The following is a 12,993-nucleotide window of genomic DNA, read 5'->3' as shown; positions in this document are numbered from 1 at the left end:
TAATGAATCAGTGGAACCAGATATGTTAACTTCACTATAGGTATAGATCATAAACATGTATACAGATTCTGTAATCAATATATCAGTCAGCAATTAAAAACGTGGCAGTGGGTAGAAAATTTGGAGATCATGTCAGATAAATTTAACTTATAATTAGTATTATGAAAAAGTGTGACTGGTTAAGATTTTTTTTTTCTTATTTCAATTATTCATGCCCTTACATGTTTCGGTCTTCAAGACCATCTTCAGAGGGACACCTTTACATCAATACAATTAGAAGCCACTATTACAGTACATGTTCTAAAAGTTAAAATATATACATACAATATAAATAATATACAATTGGGTGTAAAATCTAAAGTCTTTACAACTACAGCAGCTGTTCCAATACATTAAAATATTTATAGTTAGTTTGATAAGATTCTATTGGAATTTGTAAACCAAGCTGGTTCGTGTCGTCCCTCTTATTTCTTTTGATGGGGGTCGAATATATGCCCCCTTGTCGTTCTCGAGAATAGGGTTCTTTAATATTGTCCTGTAGGTGTTTGTGGCCTGCTATGTTGTTTTTCATAATATTAGTGTGACTGCCCAGCATGAAACAAATCAAATTTATAATTAGTACTTCAATAACAAGTTCTTCTAAATAATAATAATAATAATAATAATAATAATAATAATACTCTGTAACATGTTTACGGTTGCAAGCCTAAAAATTCTTAGGATTTGATCTCGTGATCATCTCCACGAAAGACCAGCTGGCTACATTGAGTTTTGCTGTTTGATTATAATTTACCTTAGCCAAATAAAGCATTAACAACACAAGATCTTAGTAGAAAATCTGCAACAGGAGAGTAGGCTTTGTGAGTTCTGCCCAGAACTTTTTAATTGAATTATATTTCACACTTCTGTCCGCTTTCACATTAGCATGAAGGAATGAAATAATTTCAGGATATAGATATATTATATTACTCACTCATGGAGCTGAGCCCTTTTTGAGAAGCTGCCAAATGTGCAGCTACTCAAGAACTTCTCAGCATATTATGGAACCCTTGGAATGTTAGAAGTATGTATAGGGCAGGTTCGCTCAGGGCAGTGGCAGAAGAAATCTCAATCTCTAAATTAGTGATAGGATGTCATTCACTGGTGTGATATCATTCTGAATGTTCATGCACCAATAGAAGATAGAGTTGACGATATAAAGGACAGGTTTTTCTGAAGAACAAAAACATGTATTAAGATATATACAAAGAAAGTAGTTTTATGAACAACCAAACTTCTTAACTTGGCTAAACATTCTCTTATACAGGGCTACTATAAATGATTCATTCGTTTTTAAAACACTATATTTTCCAAAGCAATACACATACAAATATGATTGATATATAAAAAGGACCGTAAACTCACCAAGTTTTCTTCAGACTCTACAAGTGTTCTATGTGTTCCCCTTGGGTCACACGACACGTGTCCAGGCGGTAGTCGAGCTCGTTCCACACATTTTGTAGCATCATCCTGTCAATGGTCATCACTGCAGCATCGATTTGTTCCCTCAGCTCTGCTAGTGTTCTTGACAGTCGGGGTACATAAACACGATCCTTAATGTACCCCCGAAGGAAGAAGTCACAAGTCGTTAGATCAGGTGATCTGGGGGGCCAAGTGAACAGAGCTACGTCATCCTCACCAACACGCCCAATCCAGCGTGTCCTTAAATTGCCGATACCAGCGCAAAATGCTTTGCTTACACGGAGGTTCTTTTCCATACTCTCTTTTGAATGCGCGTTGCACTGCTATAACAGACGAACATCTCGCATATTCCAACAAACAAAAACTCTTTTCTTGCTTTGTCGCCATTTTGTAAAGGCACTGAACTTGTGCTGCAAACTGGTGCATATAATACAAACTTGGCGAGTTTACGGTTCTTTTTATATATATCAATCATACATGTATGTATATTACTTTGGAAAATATAGCGTTTTAAAAACGAATGAATCATTTATAGTAGCCCTGTATTACATGCTGCCAATAAAGTTTTGAGAGTAAGTCATCATGGGATAGTGACATAGATCATTACATCACCATTAGAGTGTCACTATATCCTATTTTTAACATACAATGGGAACAAGAATTGTTATACTGAAGATCTGGTTTAAGACATATAGGACTTTTCTTCCATAACATTGCTTAATCAATGTATGATGTGTCTTCAAAGATGATGCTAAAAGCAGGGGAAGCTAGTGTTAAATCCAATGACCACTGATCCAGATGGGGATTTTTTGTGGAGACATATTGACAGTGACAACAGGCACATTCCTTTGGACTGTCAAGCCTGAAGAAGCTGCACTCAAGCTTTCAGAATCCAACCTGTTCATAATCCCTGAAATATACATGCAGCTTTATTCAAGATGGTTTTTGCTTTGTCTTTAAATTATTTATTTTCAGTTGGAATCTTTGAGTTTTCTTCACTTTAAGCGTACTGATATTTTATTTAAGTTTTATTAGCAGCTTTCTGTGAAGTTCTATCTTTTTAAGGTAAACAGGCTGCAAATGTTACTCTTTTTGTACTCTGAATTGTAAATTATATTTCAGAATTACAAAAAAATATAATTCTTATATTCATGACACTGTGGGCTTGTTACAGGTAATGGAATCTTACACAATTGGCCGGGAATGTTTTGGGATGGAGAAAGAGTTCATCATAGAAGTGGTTCAGAACTGTCCTAATCCTGCTTGTCGCTACTACAAGAATCAGCTTGAACTGTCACAGAAGTCACTTCATCTCAGTGCTCCGACCTACATCTCTGAGTCTGGAGGTGATGATAAGCTTGCTTTGCATTTCACAAGAAAATTATGATTCTTCTTCCTTAGACTAAGGGCCTGTTTTCTTGCCAGAGTGTGACTGTTGACACATTCAGTACAATTGTTTAATACTTTTTCTTCCTCTAAGAGGGATGTCTGTCTCTAGGCAGTGTGACATCATTGCATCTGCGCGGAAGTCTGTTTACTGAACCGTTGCCTAGAAATGCTATGGCCATCCATGTTACAATATATTCAAACACCACATCTGCTTAGAGGGTATACTCCCTAATGCTTACAAGGTCCTAACAGGGCAAACATATCCAAAAGTCTGATTTTGACCATTCTGAATTTCAGGCAGGCTCACATACTGAGTCATTGAATGTAGAATCTTTTATGCAGGAAGAGTGTATCATCTTTATAAAAATTAATACCATCGTGTCATGCTGAAACTGTGTTTTCAGTGTCCCTGGTATATTTTGCGTCTTTCAACCCACTAGTCTGTCATTAATGATCCTATCATTTGATGCTATGTAGCATGAGCTAGTGATGTTAATAATAACAATGTAAGTGAATAACTAAACTGAAGTGTGTTTCTTCTCTTCATGTTTTCTCTCTGTTAGTATTCAGTTTCTTTAGACCAAGCCAATTGTTTTGTTAAATTTTCTCCATTTAATATTTATTCAATTTATTATTTACCAGATAAATAATAAATGAGGTTTCACGGTGCGCTGAACAGTTAATTGTATTTGGAGATTTTTCTGTGTTTTTGAAGCACTGTGTACTGCACAGCATGCAATAAAATTATGATTCACAGCTCAATTTTAAGGTCATGTAGAAATTGTGAACTTTATACAGAAATCACATGTGCATGAAAAGTAAGTAAGTGATGAATGGTGCATCATTATCTAAATCAGTAGTAGTGCAGAGTCATTTGACATGTCTACATGAAGTTGTTAAAAACAAACTGTGTCAAAGGCTGTAACCACTCTATGTACTTTTACGGGCAGGTACTGATGTTTTGGGGGGAATGTGTTGCTTCCATTGTTATGGTTGAAGTTTTTTTTTTTTTAATTTATTTATTTAAGAACACTGTCAGTATCAAGACTGCACAGCATTGGTGATAGGATGGTAAATCAATATTGAGGAATTGGCGGAATGAGAATTGATTTAAGGTTAAAGTGTGTAAGTTCAAAAATAGGCTGGGTTATATCATGAAGTTACAGACTGTTGTAAACATATGTGACCTTTGTTTTTCTTAACACAATAAGGACTGGAGATTTAAGTATTTAAATCACCTTGGGGCTGCCATTATTATACAACTATCCTAACTTGTGTACTGTTCACTTTAAAAATTAATATAAAATCTCCTAATTAATTTTATGAACTAAAATTTTTGGAGAACACTTACCAATGCTCCTAGAAGTGATTGAGGGTGTGATATTTCGGGAAACATTCCCCTTTGTGTAATGGCATTACACAGAACTTGCAAATGTAGACATACTCCTTTTTTTTTGTGAACTGCACAGACACAGCATCGCCTAGAAGGCTGCTTCCCCTTGGAATGTTCACTCTTCACAATTTTCACGAGGGTATGTTTCCACATATCACCCAAGAGTCACCCTGGGGGTCCACATGAGGCCTGCGTTGGGTGGGAGTTGATGGGCCTGGTCGCACTAAGTCTGTGTCTGACTCTGGTTCTGCCGCTACCATCTGGTCTGTAGCCCAGGCCTTTACCACATTCATCAGAAATGCTTTGTATTTCAATTTCCAATCAGGGTTTAGATTTTTGTGGTTTTTTTAGATTTTTTACTGTCCCCGCAATGTTATTACACGCGTTATCGTCAGAGCTACTGTCACTTTTACTGTTTGTGGCCCTGTCACTGCCGCTCTCTGAATCACCATGACTATGCGTCTCACAAGGCAGGTCAGCTAGATCATCGGAGAAGAATTTGTCCTTGTCCGTACCCCACCACTAACTACTGGCTGATACATACAGCTCGAAGAGCAGCAAAGCATTTTCGTTTATAGTGGGTTAAGAAAACAGCGAGTTCAAGTTACTGACAAGTAAGCAAACATTCCAGAGTTTTATTACGCCATTGCATGCAACTTGGGTGGCGCCTGAGCAAGGTATGGTGTGTTACAACCTAACGTGTCCTAAAATCATATCATGTGACCAGGCTGCCACATTTAAAAGCCAAAAGCATGATATCATGCGATCGGTCCTCAATGTGTTAAAATGGTAACAGAGCATCGAGCCCCATAACAGTAACCATCTAGTTCACTATCAACAGAGATGCTGCACATTTCTTTACAGCATAACTTGAGCAACTGTAACAGTTGGTGATTGAGTGATTTGGCCATCAGATACAAAACACTGTCATACACTAATACCTACCCTAATACTGCTCTTATTAATATGTAACCACACTTTATTTGTAATGATCTCAGATGTAAGAAATGAGTGCAGCATTCAAGATAACTCCCAGCTCTAACTTACAGTTTCCACAGATAACCTGTCCACCCCTTCTTGTACTTTAAATTATGATTTCACTGAGTAAGCATGGAATGAACAATGGGAATTTGTTTTTGGCAAAGCTCAAGACTGCACTGCCAACTGAAGCATACGTATTCCTCTCACAGCTGTCTGGCAGCCCTACCTTAACTACTAACAACAATGGCATTCTTTGTAAGGATGACGGAATAAAGACAGTTGGAAGCCTTAGGTGTTCTATGTTCTTATGTAGGGGGGTATGCAATAGTGTAGTTGGTTGAGGCACTGTGCTACAAGCCAGAAGGTCACAGGTTCAATTCCTAATGAGGTCAGTGGATTTTCAGTCGACCGAATCCTCCCAGCTGCACTATGGCTCTGGGATCAACTCAGCCTTTAACAGAAATGAGTACCAGGAATCTTCTTGGTGGTAAGGGGCAGCTGGCCAGCATGTAAGGCTGACAACCTGTGAGCCAGTTGTCTAGAAAATGTGTTAGCCTTGACATCTCACAACCCTGTGAGTCTCCACAGCCTGTTATTGGGACAGCTTGGTGCATAATGTGGACCACCTCACCATCTTTGAGTTGACTGTCTAGAAAATGTGGGAGCCTCAACAACCTATTACAGGGAGAGCTTTACCTTTCATTTTAAGGTTTTTTATGTGAGGATGATATTTAATTTTCTTTCAACAGAACACAATATTTCAGCTGATAAAATCTATTTGAATGCCAACAGGAAGAAAAGGCTTGAAGATGGGGACACAAATGTATTCGAATGCAGGCTCAACTCAGTTGGGAGTGGCTCCAGATACCAGTGGGATGCTTCGAGGTGGGGCATACTCCAGTGGAGGCCCCACAAGCGAGTTTAATGTGCCACTGCCTCATGCCCAGCAAGGATTATCTTTGCACCATCATGGTGCAGGTAGTGCTGGTACAGCACCGGTGGACCTGACTGGCCTAGCCCCAGACAAACCACCCACTTCAGTGTCCACGCCAAATCGCGCACAGCAGATGTCCGATAAATCTGGTCGGGCAGTCGGTGAGCCTGCACACAAACAGCAAAAGCAGCAGCAGCAGCAGCAGCACTATGATCAGTCTGCCCCAGCACCACCAACTGATCACAAGCTTACAGATTTTCTTCGCTCTAACCTTGAGAACCTGGAGGGCCTATCAAGTGCAAACAAGGTGATTATATTACAGTAATTGCTTGAAAAGTTAACCTTGTGTCACTCCTTCGTATATCTTATCCAGCATTGCAAATATCACTGTGAGTTGTGTAAATTATTGAGATTTGAGGTTCTCAGGTGGTGAATAATAACACATTCACTGTCAGTCCCATTACTTGGCAGGTTGAAGTTTACGTTATGCCACTGAAGGGCAGTTTTCCTTCTTTAGATGTCACTCAGATGCAGAGGTACTTCATGTGTAGCTTGTTGAAGTATAAAAGAGTTCAAACATATGATAACTGTCAATTGTATTTTGCTTGTTCGCTTCCCTTCCGGATGTAAGTTCTTATGTGACTGAGCAAGTCAAATCCCAGCACAAGGACTTGGCAGGGAATGCATTAAGACTGCATTCTCCTGGATTGTGACATTCTGTAGTACGATAGGTGTTTCAGAGGAACTACTGCCTTCATCTTCAGGGTAGGAGAAGTAAGCCAAAGAGGGAAAATGATGCATAGTGCAGGGAGAAGAAGAGATATCTCTACCAGGCTACATGGCACGACCTCTAGAATGCTGTCACTTGGTAAACAATCCACTGAGCAAGCTGGTGCAAGTGGTAAAGCTTCTAATTGGTATTCAAGAGGGACCTGGTTTGAATCTTTGTTGGGATACTAACTTCTTGACAGGTTTCTCATGGTTTTCTTCAGTCCCTCCAGGCAAATGATATCTGAAATTAGCCATGGCAGCATCGTTAAATAAACTAAAAATAAATATAATAAATTTTAAAGCCACCTGCTTTCATGCGGGTATCTTGCTGGGCTTATTTTTCAACTCTGAAGATGGAGGCGACAGGTTCCTCTGAAACATTGCATGACTTTCAGTGGAGTACACAGCGCTATATCCCAGAAGATATATCTCTTCATAACCACTGCTGTGAGAACCTCAGATCCTACATAGCACTATATCCCAGAAGATATAACTCTTCATAACCAGTGCTGTGAGGACCTCAGATCCTACATAGCAGTATATCCCAGAAGATATAACTCTTCATAACCACTGCTGTGAGAACCTCAGATCCTACATAGCGCTATATCCCAGAAGACAGAACTCTTCATAGCCACCGCTGTGAGAACCTCAGATCCTACACAGTGCTATATCCCAGAAGACAGAACTCTTCATAACCACCGCTGTGAGAACCTCAGATCCTACATAGCGCTATATCCCAGAAGATATAACTCTTCATAACCACCGCTGTGAGAACCTCAGATCCTACATAGCGCTATATCCCAGAAGATATAACTTTTCATAACCACTGCTGTGAGAACCTTGTATCCTACATAGCGCTATATCCCAGAAGACAGAACTCTTCATAGCCAACTCTGTGAGAACCTCAGATCCTACACAGCGCTATATCCCAGAAGACAGAACTCTTCATAGCCACTGCTGTGAGAACCTCAGATCCTACATAGCGCTATATCCCAGAAGACAGAACTCTTCATAGCCACCGCTGTGAGAACTTCAGATACTGCAATAAGAAGGAATTTTTCATCCACATTTGCAGTTACATTTTTAATGAAGAACTGTTGGGAAGTTACTGCTGTTTTATTGTGATATTTAGCAAGAGAGTTAAAAGTAAAAATTAAATTAAATTGTGATATCCTAGCAGTTTACCTTCATAAATACTGTTACGTGTATGAGTGACTACAGATGGGGTTCAGATTGGAGATTGGATTTATTAACCACTCATTCATAACTGCAGTGACTATAGCAGCCTGGTTTACATACTCTAACTGTAGCACACATAAAGTCTTCTATGTCTTCACTAGTCATTTCCTGGCAATGGATCTTAACAATGTCCTCTGTGCATGTCTTTACTGTCTGGCGAATATCCCACAGCTCACTCACTGCTTCAACTGACTTAACTCCCAGGCTGACAGCCATCCTGCACCAACCTCATAGTCTTCTCTTCGTAGGCTGACTGACTGCAGCTCCCACTTGTCCTGCTTATAACATTCATCATGAACTGCACGGAAAACTCCGTTCCTTGTTATTATAGAGTTGTTGCTTGTTAAGAATCTGCTGCCTAGCAGCAGGCCTGTACACCAATACTGTTACACTCTTCACATCTAGCTTTTCCGAAATGTGCCAAGTACATACCATTTTGCAAGGAACTGCAAGTTTAAAATTTAGAATTACTGACAATGTTCTATCTGTATTATATGTATTCATGTACTAAACTATACACATGTGAGAATGAACTTCTTTTTAGAAATAAAGATGACCCAAGTTAAAAAGAATATGGTCTTTCAACATACCTTTCAGTTAACAGATTCTGAATATTTGAGTTGAGTTTCTGGACTGAGAACAGGTAGACTTCCTTTGTTAGTCTGGTCTGTATTTATTCTAATGAACACTGTAGAATAGGTCTCCTTATAAACATTATTAAGTTGACTGTTGACCGAAACTGCACACTAAACACAGGACAGTTCTCAAAAGAGTACAGTGTTCGGGGGCGTGTGACACCATGCCATAGAGCAGTAGGTTTATGATCAGAGAGAGCAGTTTTCTGGGCCTGCCATGCAGGCCAGACAGAGCCCCGTGTTTTAGGGGAACACAGTGTGTCCATGTTCTTGTTGGCTTACTCTTCAAACATGATGAGAGAAGCATGTTCTTCCAAAAAAAGATTGGGCTGTCTCTGAATCACATGGCATTACTGCTGGTACAGTACAGTAGTACATGCAGGCAACAGTGGAACGACGGGGTTATGCAACCCGCTTCTAGGCAACGGCTTGGTAAACGCACTTCCACACAGATGCACTGACATCACATCCCAACAGTGCTTAGCTCTCAAGTGACTTGTGTTTTCTGTGTGATCTGCATTATGTAACAGTAGAACTGTGTTTTCTGCATTGTCCATTGCACACCTATATAATGAGAATCCTCTTGCTTCTAAGAAGAGTTTGTAGATGAGCTCCGAGGTTCCAGGGTGATTGAACAAGAAATGGCAAGAGAACTTCATAGTGATTTGAAGTTCTACTTTCTGTGTTGAGATCTGTTGCCAGGAGACGACTAGTGGACACAGAGAATCCTAGTGCGTGTGCAACGGTGAACTGAAATTGTGTAAATCAGCGACGGCACTCTATTAATTGTAATTAAGAGAGTTGTAATCAAAGTGCCAGTCAATCCAACTGTCCAATCTAGAACCAGTTTTTTTCGTCACATGTACCCCCCTGCATATGGTAATACTTATATTGTAACTCGAGGCACAATCTCTATTATGAGTATGATGCACTGCATCAAATGTTGATCCACATTAGAAGTCAGTGACCGTAAACGTATTCATATAATACTACCTGATAGTGGTCCCATGAGGACCAAAACATGTAGCAAGAAATACATTTCACTATGTAAAATACTGATTGATTGTATATCATTTGTTTTTACAATGGCTAACCTTAATCTTATAGGAACATGCTTACTCACTACCTGAAGATTGCATGTTAATTCTTATGATAACATTCCATGTTTCAGGACCTTCTAGCTCTGCATAATGGTGCCTGGGCTAACAGTGACAGTGATAAGAGGATTCCTCCAGCTTCAGAAGGTGGGTGTTTAGGACCTGACAATAGTGGTTACCATTAAGTCTGTACCTGACAGATATGCCAAATGTAGCAGCTGAGTGGGTAGCACTTCTTCTTTGTATTTTGGAGGTCTCAGGCTTAAATCCAAGGGCAGAGACTGCCTATCCTAAGGGTTTCCATTGTTTTCATCAGTCCCTCCATGCAGATGCTGGGGTAGTACCTCATATTAGGCCATGGCTGCTTCTTTCCACATCTCCAAATCATTGTTCAATTTGAGCTTTTGAAAGTATCTTTAAATAAACAATAAATAAATAAGTCCAAATGGTTCATGTATAATTATAGGATGTTGTAACAGAGAACAACACATCACACATTAGTCAAATGCTTAAAGACCAAACAAAAAGACTGGAATTGCGAGGGACTGCTATTACTAGTGGCAGATCTTAAAGCCCCGTGGTAAAACAAAGGCAGAGAGGAGCTTCACAGTTTCTGTCAAAACACCAAACGCGACAGAGGAGAAAGCTACTTTGAAAGGTGCTACAGGAAAGGCTCGTCTCCGTGGTTCCAACAGATAAAAATGAACCGTCATGCCTTCATGTCAATAAACCATATGAGAGCAGGCCACTCCAGTCTTAAAGCAAGCTTGAGAAGATTTAACACTGTGTCCACGCCGAATGCAAATGTGGTGACGGGCTGCAAATGGAGGAACATATCTTCTGAGACAGTAAAGCGAGGACCAAAGGGCAATAGTGATGGACATTTTGTCTGAGAACAGCAAAAAGCTGAAGTCAGTTACAGAGCTCTTGAGGCTAGAGAAAAAAAACAGTTGTGGAAGGCATCTGTTACCTCATAAAGAAAATTCCTAAATTTATTAAAAAAGGAAAAAGAAGTAAATATACAAAAGATTAATAGTATACTCTAGAAGAGTTAAGAGATATATTAAAAAATCACAGGGAAACCACTATGATAGAGTAAGATGTTTATAAGACTGTGCTATAGAGGGCTGGATGGGCATTGCCTAGGCCTTTTTTGTATAAATATATATTTATTTTTTCAAAATAAAAAAAAGGTATTAATTTCATATCATGAAAGATCAGAATTTCCTTAAACATGGTCAGGGTAGTAGGTACGATATTCTGTCTTACTAGAAAGGTGTCTCTTATGGAGCAGCAGTACTCTGCAGAGTGTATCAGTGTGAATCAGTGTGAAGTGAATGTTCTTGTGTCCCATGTTGCATCACGAGCACAACTTAGAGCTATGCTGTATGTCTTCAGTGGGCAGTTACTGCTTGTTACTAGAACTACTTCACTGACTTGTGTGCATTGGTTTTTCCCAAAAGTGGTCATGTAACTCAAGAGTTGTTTATGTTACTCATATGGTTTTACACTGTCTATACATTTTCATTAAACATATGTACTTTATGTTAATGTTGTAATACCATTCATTTTACCCATTTACATATTGTCACATGTATGTGCCTGGCTATCAACAAGGTTTTGGATTGGAGATTGGATTTACTGGCCACTTAAACACAAGACTCGTGACTACACTTAATTATAGTGCCAACACTAATCTCCGCACTTTACAGATCACTACACCACATGCTAAGTTTTTCAGCCTGCTGTGTCTTCACCAGTTGTTCCTTGGCAGTGGCTCCTAATAGTGGAGATTTTTCAGCTTCTGTGCTCACTTTGTTGTCCGCTGGCTCTCATCTGCACCGACTAAGTCTTCTCTTCATAGACTCCCTTACAACTCTCTGTACTCTTGCTTCAGTTGCCCTCTTTATAACATGTTGGCACAGATGGCGTATAGAACACCATTCATTGTTGTATTCAAAATGTTTCCGTGGGAAGATGTTTGCTTGTGAAGATGTTACTCAGTAAGAGCTGTGTATACTTGCTTAATAAGAATGAGTTGCCTAGCAGGGGGTATTGTTTTGTTGTTTGTTTTGAGGTTGTTACCCAGTAACAGGTCTGCACACTACAATAACCTGTTTGTTTTGTTTTTAGATAACAGCATTCATGCCAGATTTATGTAAGTCAAAATCAAGAAAACTGGGGATACCTGCATAGCTTTTTTCAGCCTTTTAGTGATGCTATTAAACTTTTTACCAAGGAACAGTATTTTCTTTTGGTCTCTTTCACTTGTACCTGTAACAATCTCTTCTGTAACTATAGGTACTGAATAATACACGATCACGTGTTTTCCTATGATGTGTGATGTTCATATTCTGTTGAATAATTTTGAAATGGACAGTGAGAAGTGGAAAGATATACAACATCCTCAGATAACACAACCCTGAGAAAGGACAGAAAGTTTGATTTGTTGGTTAATGCAATGTAGTCATTTCAACTGCAATGGTTACACACAATAGTCAGTACAAACAACATGTTTGATTCAAAGCTTAAAAACTATATGTATCCCTTTAAATCACAGTGTACATATCTGTGTCATATGATTTTCACAATAAACAGCATTGAATGATCTGTGTTTGTCATGGAGATGCAGTTAGTTTCCTGGAATTGACATGCTTTTCACACTTTGAAGTGTTAAATCTGACTTAGCATAAGTTTTCGAAGTGATACTTCTTTCAGGTTTTACTGTGATACAAGTGTTACTCTGCATTTCATATGGTCATGTCATATCCTGTAGATCTGTCCATCACTCTCCTGAGAACCAGCTGAGCCTCTGCATATATATAATGAACCAATGTCCTATATCCAACACCTGCCCTCTGGTCAGTGGACTCAGAATAGAGAGATGTGTGAGTTGTTCTGGATGTCAGTAGTAGTTGTAAGAGTGTGGTCAGACTGAGTCTCTTGGTAATGCAGCCTCAGATGGGCCTGTGGTACCTGCCCCTGATGGCAGATGAGCATGGAGTGTTGGTGAAATTAGAATTAACTTGGAAGAACCAAAGTGCTCAAAGATAGATCTACCCCAGCGTAAATCTATCCACTGAAGATGCCACT

The 12,993-nt window shown here is 39.3% G+C and overlaps 1 protein-coding gene across 4 annotated transcripts in view; it reads left to right on the top strand.

Annotated features, from left to right (window-relative positions):
* The window catches only part of LOC111874708, a 37,062-nt gene that overhangs the window by 5,804 nt on the left and 18,265 nt on the right, over positions 1–12,993 (top strand). For all 4 annotated transcript variants that reach the window (XM_023870431.2, XM_023870432.2, XM_023870430.2 and 1 more), the window contains exons 4-6: positions 2,636–2,807; positions 6,017–6,465; positions 9,975–10,047. In XM_023870431.2, the coding sequence (XP_023726199.1) occupies positions 2,636–2,807; positions 6,017–6,465; positions 9,975–10,047 (694 nt within the window). The remainder of the gene's footprint in view (positions 1–2,635; positions 2,808–6,016; positions 6,466–9,974; positions 10,048–12,993) is intronic.

The sequence above is a fragment of the Cryptotermes secundus genome, unplaced genomic scaffold, assembly GCF_002891405.2.
Source record: "Cryptotermes secundus unplaced genomic scaffold, Csec_1.0 scaffold313, whole genome shotgun sequence".
In the NCBI taxonomy this organism is placed as follows: domain Eukaryota; kingdom Metazoa; phylum Arthropoda; class Insecta; order Blattodea; family Kalotermitidae; genus Cryptotermes; species Cryptotermes secundus.
This window is presented reverse-complemented; position numbering and strand designations above follow the sequence as displayed.